At 28.4% G+C, this 10,897-nt stretch overlaps 1 protein-coding gene across 1 annotated transcript; it reads right to left on the reverse strand.

Annotated features, from left to right (window-relative positions):
• Nucleotides 1–3,022: 3,022 nt before the first annotated feature.
• Nucleotides 3,023–7,767, reverse strand: LOC126553440 (uncharacterized). Its single transcript, XM_050208602.1, is given in 7 exon segments — nucleotides 3,023–3,665; nucleotides 3,667–4,713; nucleotides 4,817–4,855; nucleotides 4,999–5,345; nucleotides 5,418–5,606; nucleotides 5,727–6,085; nucleotides 7,700–7,767. Coding segments are annotated over 7 exon segments (2,640 nt in total). The 3' UTR covers nucleotides 3,023–3,074.
• Between the last annotated feature and the right edge of the window lie 3,130 nt (nucleotides 7,768–10,897).

Here is a 10,897-nt window from a genome sequence, read left to right on the forward strand (position 1 = left end):
ATGCAGGTGCAGATGACCAACAGGGACCTGAAGGTACCGCGGGAGTCCCTGGACGATATATAAGGGGGCCCAGATTAGGCACAATTCAGACGTGATCCACCAGAGTTAGCGCAAGCACCTTCACGTCACCCAGTTTAATATTTTATGTCTCCTGGACTTAGAATATTTTTCACAAGTTTTATTAAATTAATTAATTGGACTTAGAATAATTTTACATAAAAAACACTTAGAATAATTTCGAGAGTTCAATTATTTCACAAAACCTTTCCAAATCGACATCATTCAACTGATTGTACGTGGCACGTTACAATGTACACAAGTAACAATTCAGAGGCGACGTTACACGGTGCCTTTCCAACGTCATCGGAATATTGCCGCCGGCTGAAATATGAGGGTTTGTTTACGTAATAATTATTTCGTACATTTCTTATCGGTATATCACTATTTTTGGTAATAAACGCGGAATAATATTATACAATAGTAAAATAAATGATAATTCATATAAACTTCGTAAACAAGATTATTTTTTCAAATAAAACCATAAATACGTCAAAAATTGTTGGTGAGATGTGTGCTATGGTGTGGCTAATGGTGAGCTATGAATTATACTTTTAGAGTATTATTTACTATAAAATTTTAGGTGAGGTACCGCCTCACTTGCCTCACCCTCAAAACCGCTACTGGTACGACAGTAAGATTCTCATTGTATGCTCAACCAGCCAGTCTACGATATGCTATCACGTACGTATCCGACCGTGCTCGACCAGGCCTCTCCCCTCTAACACTTATATAATGATGTTTTCCTTTAATTATTATTATTAGTATTATTCGATGTTCTTTTTGATATGTATTAATATATTTTTACCGTAACTCTCGACAATTAGATTAGAGCACTCATACTTATACGTGTAACATTTGAGCGAAATCAAAGCTCGCGGAGACATGTAGTGAAATATGCTACGTTCGTTATGATATAGATAGTAATAACATAATAACGTCATTAGAGCTAATTCCTACTTTCCATGTACATGACTATATTATGTAAATATAAGTATTTTATACCAAACCATTCTACATTTCTACACATCTATTTCACATATATATTAAATATTTTGTAATGTGAGAAAATTCCAATCATCATCACGGTCACTGACGTCGTCTCCGCCATCGCCACTACCAACACCTCATTTCGATCGAATACAATATATACCTACTTATCACTCGATATTATAATTGTTTGTAGGATTGTGTGTGACTAAAATTCTATTAGCTCTATTCTTATGTATTCATCATATTAAATACATAAAATGGCTCTTAATCGTTTTGTCGAAAAACGTGTTGATGACGATGATCGAGTCAGTACGCGCACGTACGGTCATTACGTACTACGCGCATGATATTATAATTGTTTAGGTAATTGAGTGCAACTAAAATTCTATTAGCTATACTGTGTATATTCATCATATTAAACAACGTAGCAAGTGAGTTGAGATGGTTATACTTATTAGAAAATAATAATAATATGAAAAAATATTTTTAAGTAATAATATTTAATTTATTTCATATACATACACCCACATCAAATCATTGAGTATATATTTAAGTATACTACTCGAAAGTTATATTAAATGCCCTTCCCCTCCGACCCTTGTATATAAGTTTGTGACAACTCGAGTCATATTGTTCATGATTCGAGAGTCATGTGGTCGACTGGTCGCCAACCACGAGCCGAGACCCAAATAGGTCGGAGCGTCGTGGATTTTTGTTTCACACTTCGTTACCAGGAGTGAGGGAACGAATAATACCAATAATAATAATAATAAGAAAAATCATAACACACTGTTTAAGTTAGAGAGCATTAAGTATATTGTTTGAAAGCGGGCGCCAAGAAAGCCATTGGCATAAAACTCGGACAGAAATTAATAAATAACACACCGTAAGAATAATATAAAGAACCCACCAATATGACAATAATAAACAATAATCTACATATGCCAATAGGGCAATAATCAATAATATATATATACATATATCAATAGGGCAATAATAAATAACACATATGCCAATAGGGCAATAATCAATAATATATATATATATATATCAATAGGGCAATAATAAATAATACGAGGGATAGGGATACCGGCCGCATATTAACAAAACGTACATGATTTCGGCACTAGCTTAATTCTCATTGGTCGGTTTAAATCGACTTGTTTTCCCGCGCTAATAATTAACTGTTATCACAGTCTTATATCTGTTATCAAATAATATAATATATATTCAATATTGTTGTCATAGGACATAGGTTTTTACTTTTCAAATTTTATTAAAATTATTAATTTAATTAGAATTAGAAATCGCACTAATTAGTATTCATTTAAAATGATTAACTATAAACATCTACCTTCGTCATTTATAAATGAGATAGTAACCTGTAAAAATGAGGTATATGAAATTAGGTCTAACATAAAAGATTTTGACTCGTGCCAAAAATGGATAGAAGAATTTTCCGAAAAAACAAAAACAAGTTGGGTTGTTAGAAATACCATAAGAGAAGGTCAACGTTTTGTCTGCAAGTTAGTTAAATATGGTGGTAAATGTAACATTATATTTTTGATTTGATTTTCTAATACACCTATTTATCCTGAAAAGTGTAGGGAGATCAATGTTTTATGAATAAATGAATTATTATGTGAGTAAAAATAACATTTGTTACAATGCAACATTTTATGTCTGGTTAGTGTTTCTAATACCATACATACCTATTAATCCGGATTGTTGAATGTTAATTTATCTAATATAATAATATGGTTTTTATGTAATTAAGTTAAATACTTGTGTTATGTATATTCAAAGTATTTTTAATGGTACAAGAAATAGTCAACATAATTACACTTTAGTAGGTAGGTACCTATAATAATTTATTATATAATCATAAAATTCACAAAATAATTATTTATTTAATTTAAAAACTAAAAATATAAAATAAACGAACACCTAAATTAAAATTACTTACCTGATTTACATTTTAATAAATTGATAATTGTCATTATAACACTTATTAGTGTGATTTATTAATGCGATTTTGCGTTTGGTTGATTTTTATTGATATTTTGTTGTAAATTTCTTTTTCGTTTAATTTTTGTTGTATTTTCATTGTTAGCAGGTCGTCCTACTACTAACCTACTACTGCCTCTAGTCACTCCAGGTCTTCGTCGACTTATCGATGTAGGTTGAACTCGTATCTTAGCTTTATCTGCATGACGAAGAGAAATCTGTTTTCCACAAGTGGACAAAAATGTTTCCCAAGAATTTTTGGTTTTGACATTACCAAGTTTTTTCAAAAATATTTTTAGAGATTCATTCGTAGATCCAAATTTGTCATTGTGGTGAGTCATTAAATCAATAACTTTTTGAAAGTCATGTTGTGCAGGGTTTAATACATTATTTGTTACCAATTTGGGTTGTTCATCATCTATAACAACCTGACTTGTATTATTTGTATCCATTATTTCACAATTATTTTCTTTCATCTCTTCTTCAGCATTTAGTGAATAATAGAATGAAGGTGGTTGAGCTTTGTCTCCAAATGCTAAAACAGCCATATCATATCTACATTTTGCAGTAACTGGAGGTGCATTAGGTAGTTCTTTACTAAAAAAAAAAATATACTGCAGCTTGGTGTTTGCAAAAGGTACCTAAATGACCTTGATAACAAGTGCAATACCCCAAAGTTGCATTTACTTCATAATTAATGGTTTTATCTTTTTCACTTGGTACTTTAAACATATTATTTTCCAATGCTTCAATCATTTCAATTGTTAAATAATTAACTTTTTTTTGTAATGATAATAAAAATAAACGTGATACATCGCAACGACTATTACAAAATTTTCTTATCCTACGAATATAATAATGCTCCATTACAGTACTTGTGAAATCCACTAACGAAACCACATTATACGCTTTATTTCTGGATAAAACTATATCTTTATATATCCTGACACATACTTCGCTGAAATTGTTAGTTTGGTGACCATGGGTTTCAAAGTTTCTATAACATAAAATCCATATTTCCTTACGCTTCCAATATGAATTTATGTATTTAACCCAGTTAGAATACTTTGCTACATAGACATTATTAATGCTATCTATCGCATTTAAATAAGCGGCTTCAGCTATTTCTACATTCGATGCTGTTAATATTTTATTAAACAATGCATACAATATAGGGCGATCAAACTTTTCAATGTTATTTTCATTGGCCCATAACCACCTCCAAACAGATTGACACACATGAAAACGGCAGAGTAATTGCTTTGACTGTGGCCATACAGATTTCAATGCCTGTCTTTCTGCTTCACTGTCATCTGTTATAAATAATTTTGGAAAACATTGACCACCAAACCCATTAGAATCAATACAAGTTTTAACTAATTCAAATCCAGTCTTATAATCATTCATTGACTGACCTTTGGTAATAATTACAGCTAATGGAACAGCACCAACAGCACACGGTGTAAGCAAAAAAGTAATAGAATGATTATGTGCATCACATGACGCTGTACTATCAGAGAATACTATGTCCTTTGAATATGGCAAATTATGTGCACGTTGCATCAGTGGTGTACAAATAACAACAGCAAATGGTTCTTCATTAATTAAAACCTTTACTCCTTTTTCTTCATATGATGGTTTATTGGACTCAAGTTTCTTCAATAAAAATAAAAATATTATAATATGTATTTTTACTTAATGTACTAGTAACTAGTGGATAATTGTATATATTATGTACTAAATAATAATAAATAGGTACCTCTATTATGCCTTCCCCAATTCTTGGGCCTAAATTAAACTTTTTTCAAGAGTGTCTGATATTTGTTTAATATTTTGAGATGACAATCGAACATTCAGTTCACCAGTATGCCATAAATTAATCATTTTTTTAAACACACCTAAATTAACTAAATGTAAATAATCATATGGAACATTACTAACAAGTCCAAAACCTAATAAATTTTCAAGTGGACTTGTACCTAGATCTTTATGCTCTGAGAAATCTATGTTAGTTCTTTTGTTACCAATAAAATCAGGAAAACACACCCTATTTCTTATATATTCACCTTCAACGTCACATTTAGAGCAACTAGAATAACCACTGTGATGTTTGACATTCATAATGAAAGCTTTTGCAGGCGCATCAGCACAAACTATTTTTACACAAACATTATATTGTTGTCCTTTAAAAGTTAAACCACTATTGATTAATTCATTAGTTTCACAAATAAAATCATCTAAAAATTGATGAACGTCAGAGGGCTTTTTATTGTAACCATGATATAAACCTATTAGAAATACATAATTTGTTTTAAATATACTATCTAAAATTGGCCAAAATTGACTATTTGATGACTTACTAATAGGTAATCCATCTATATTTATAATTAGATTTAATTGGTTAGACTCATTTTCCAGATGATTCATTACAGTTAAATATTTTAAAAGACATTTTTTTAAACCATTATGCCAATATAAACCTGGATGAACAATTCTTATTTCTGTCGACCGTGGAGTTTGAAGTAAAGTTCTAGCATCAAGGGGAAGATCTTTAAAATCATTTTTATTATGGTAGCGCAATATTTTAAGTAAATTAGTGACAGATTTCAAAGGAATTTTTTCGTTAATTGCCCAAGTACATAGTTTTTCATGTATAGATGATAACAAACCTGAATCATTTAAATTAGACATTACCGGTCTAGTAGATTCATTTGAAGCATTTGAAGTAAATGAAAAATTATTACTTGAAAATTCATAAAAAGAATTTGGTGCACATGTGTTATAAGAAAAAGTGTTTTGAACATTGTCATTATTAATACCATTTGAAACTGAAAACATATCTATAGGTTCAGTACTTTTAGAAGGTTTTATCGAAACAGGAATATTATTCAAAACAGGACAAATTGGAGGAGTTGATACAGCTTGAATATTTTTTGAAGTGTTTAAATCATGATCAATATTCAATAATTCATTAGCTATCCTTCGTCTACGTTGACAATTTGAAATATCATTGAAATTTTTCAATAATCTGAAATAATTAATAAATAAGTCACTTTGTAAGTAGACTTAAATACAAACTAAGAGTTTCTAAAAGTTATAAAAGTATGAACAAAATAAAAGTCTTGCTTTATTCACATTCAAACAGAAAAATAAATACTATTAATATTATATATTTAAATAGTACCTATATAAATACTAAGGTAGGTAAATAAGTAAAAGGTAAACATAATATTATGCCATGTTTGAATGTTTCAGTATCTAATAAAAAATTGGTTGAATATATAATAGTGGTAGCTATATATAGATACAAGTTTTACCGTAATTATTTATATTTTATACTAAATATGTAGGTACCTACTATATTATTCAAATAATATTATATTTTAAATTATATAGGTACAGTTGGCAATTTTATTTATTATACCTACCTAAACGATTCAAATAGAAATTGGACAACAATTACTAATGAAAAAATTATCTGTTATATATAGTATTCTATATTATTTTTTTAATTATAAAAATTTCTATTGTATAAGTTGGTCACAAGAAAAATGTCTAGCAGAACATATTATTATTATGATTGATGACTCATTGGAAAATTAAGGTTTTTTTTTGGCAATTACATCAGGACTGAAAATTGTTAAGCACGCTGCACGCCACTGCCATATAAATATTATAACAAATGTTATTATAACTAATATAGTTTAACGAGTATTTCAGTACTAATTAAGTATTTTAATATTATAAAATATATATTTTTATAAATACATTTATCTTACCGATTTCCAGACATATTTTATGTATGATGAAGCTGCAATGTAACTACAAAATATAAATATACTGCAGAAGACAAAAGAGTAAAATGAAATACTATTATTTACTACTATAGTTAATACTTTATTAGTAATTAAAGCTGCTTATATAACTATAAAATACACAATGAATAGGTACGTCGAATATGCGCGAAAATGCAAAATGCCGAAATTCAAAACAGTACAATATAATATTAAACACTCACGGCTCACGCAGTCACACGAATACACGATACACGATATAACGACAGCGACGACGCGTAGTCTCGATCGATTATCATTATCACGTGATCGTAACAGATATCGGGAAATCCCTATACATGCCATATATTATATGCCGTGCAAGTTTTTAAATAGAAATATATATTACAGCTCATATCGGTGTCGGCGCGAGATGGCTAGACGTGGCCGCCCAAATTTCCCCTTGACCCTTCAGTGTCACCGCCGCCGACACCGCGCACCACCGCGCCACCGACCTGCTTAATACCGAACCGAAAATAAACCGAATGACGAGCAGATATTATATACATATGTCTCGGATACTCAACACTTTATCGATAACACATTATACTATTAATTTCGACTTTTAAAATAACACGGTGGAATGTGTCATTTATGATTCTATTATAACTATAACGCTTGCCATAATCGACGACGCACACAGCCTTTTCCAACAGGAGTAGTAATGGGGGTAGGCATGCTGTCGTATGCTCGCACCACAGACCACACACGCACAGTGCTTATAATTTTATATTTCATTTGTATGACGACACTCACGGAAAGTTATAATTTTTTGGGTATATTTAATTTGTTTAACGTAGTTTAGGAACTTCTCCAAATTTTCCCAGGGACAAGGATTTTCAACAGGAACTCCAAAACCGGAATCAAACGGGAACATCTTAAATTTTTTTAATGTAGTTTAGCAACTCCTTTAGATTTCCCGAGGAATTCCTACAGGAACTCTGAAACCGGAATCAAACGGGAACATCCCAAGGAGTTCCAGTGCTGTTAGGGTAGCCAAGGGGGGCTAAAGGGGTTATAGTCCCCTCCCCCCATTGATTGTATTTTTTATATTGTTATGAAATATTTAAATTTCAAAATGGAAATTGCCTTACAAATTGTAATTATTTAACTAATATATTTCTTGTTATTAGTTGTATAATAAAATATTTGAGTTAAAAAGTATTACTAAAAGTGTTAATTAATTTTTTTGTTGTTTTTGATTTTCAATACTTCAAGTTAAAAGTGAATAATTATATATATTTTTATAAAAAACTGAAAAAAAAACCATTTCATCTTGGTGTAACTTGAATTATTATACTGATATTATAGCTCTACCTAAGCTTGATAAATTTACGTAATTTATACCGAAATTGTATGGTGTATAACAAAATTATGTTATCCTATAATAAGAACCGATAAATATTTTAACTAAACATTTGGAACACAAAAGAATAAAAGGTGTATTTTAAATTTCAAATTAATTGTACCTATAATTGTATTTATAAAAGTATAATAATTAATGTAAAGTAAAAAATAAGTACAATGTTACTAGTCATCGAAAACAAGTAAAATAATACCGCGATTACGGTATGAATATATGATACAAAGAAAGTATAATAGTTATTTATAAATTATAACATATTTCATATTTGTATATTATTCTCAATAAAAAGGCTTTATTTAGAATTATTAAACCGAATTACATTAGATTTTCGATCGATTGATTATCGTTAAGTTTTATTTTAAGTTAGAGATAAGTTTTATAGTATTATAGCTTCATTTGTCTTATGAATGTGAATGAATTCATACCTATAAGACAAGAAAATAATATTTAAATAGTATTTACTACTTTATAGTTTAGACCTTAGTAGTTAGTACGTTATTTTGTTTTATTTTATTTGGCGTTTTGTGTTTGGATATTATTTTTTAAATTATTTTAATTCATTAAAAATGTACGTTAAACAACTGGTTGCAAAGAAACCAATTAGCAAACTTCAAAATCGTCTCCGTATGAAAATTTTAAGAGCTAAAAAAAACAATGTTGTGAATGAGATCAACATTCCGTAAGTACCTATCTACTATTTATACTAATGTTTATTACTTATTTCATATTTTAAAATTATAATCATTTATACTTGATTTAATTAATTTTATAAAAAACAAGTTAATATCTTTTGTAGTAGGTATTATAAAAAAACTTATGAAATACATTTTTTGTTTTTTGTTTAGTGAAACTTCTAATGGCGTTCCTATCAATTCTATTGATGAACCAATAATTATAACTAATAATGGATCACCAGAATCTACTACTATTGAGTATACTATATTGCATTTACATTATTATATATTATATTATATTAATATAACATAATGCTAAATTGTTATTTGCTAATATAGTATGCGATCTACCTTTTCCGAACGATTTATACTTGAATTATATTTAGAATATACTCATTTTAATTATTATACTAAATTTGTAAATATTTATTTTACATAGGTGACAAAATAGGATTATTTTCATTGATAAATTGTATAGTAATTTTGTATTTCTTTTTTATAACGTTAAATAAAAATAATAATGTATAATATAATATAATATTATATATATAATATATATGTATAACATAATAGGTACAAATTAGACCATATACGACATACCTACCATATTATATTATTATATTAGAGACGCGTCGGTAGAATCGGTAGATCGCATACCAACCGTATATTAATAAGCCTATAACATAATATATGTATAGGTACTCGTATATTATTAAATTTTTTTACTAATTATATAGTAATCATAATCTATTATTATTATTTTTAGTGAGGATATTATGTTAACATGTTATAGTAGTAATACAAATACAAATAGCGAATCAAATTATTGTAACCGGAGTTCATCTGCAGTGTTGAGGTATATCTCGTATACCTACATTACTAATATTAGTTATATATACCTATAATCTATATATTATATACATAAATATATAGGGATGGGCTAGAAAAAAATAGATTTGAATGTAAATTAGATGAATATTTATAATAATACACATAAATATTCCTCTTTAAATAAATAATAAAATTAATTTAGAAAAAAAAATTTCGACCTATCTTTTTAGTATAGTAATATTGGTATTTTCTTAAATATTTTATAAGAATAAACTTATTATTTAGTGAACAAGAAACAGACATTAACGACCAAAAGTTACAACAGTTCATGAATTATCTACACTGGAAATAGAAACTTCAAAGTACCTACTTACCTGTCTAAAATATAGTTAATTAAAATTTTTTTTTTTAATAACACAATATTTTGTATATTTCTGTAGATTACCGATTGGTCGTCGAATAGTTAATATAATGTATGTATTTGAACAAATATTAAATAACAAATGTCAAATGCATATTAAAGGGATGGGATGTTCATTTATTCATTCAAAATTTGTAAAAGAAATACGTAAAGGATTTAATTGCTCATGGATATTTAAATGCGAAATGTGTAATGTTGAAACAACGATAAATTCTGATATGACTGATGATCAAAATACAATTTCAATAAATAAAGCTGTCACTAGTGCATCTTTGGCAGTTGGAATTGGTTATAGTCAAGTTCAAGAATTTACAGCATGTATTGATATTCCGTGTATGAGCGAAAAATCTTTCATAAAAAATTCAAATGATATAGCTAAAATTATAGAAGAAAGTGCATGGGAAGAAATGAGACTAGCTGGTTTACAAGAAAAACAATTAGCATTAGATCGGGGTGATGTTGATAAAAAGAAGTTACAAGACAAAATATGATTCATTGTCTGGAGCAGTAATTTTATATACAATACATTTTTATTTTAATAAAATAATAACTATTAACATTTTTTTAGGCAACAATTATTGGTTTTCATACTTTTAAAGTTCTTTTTGTTGGTATAAGGAATAGATATTGTGTAATATGTGAACGAAGTAAAAATTTAAAACAGAAACCAAAGGAACATGAATGTTTTATGAATTGGCGAAAATCTTCAACTGGT

This window comes from Aphis gossypii, unplaced genomic scaffold, assembly GCF_020184175.1.
Source record: "Aphis gossypii isolate Hap1 unplaced genomic scaffold, ASM2018417v2 Contig00248, whole genome shotgun sequence".
Classification (NCBI taxonomy): domain Eukaryota; kingdom Metazoa; phylum Arthropoda; class Insecta; order Hemiptera; family Aphididae; genus Aphis; species Aphis gossypii.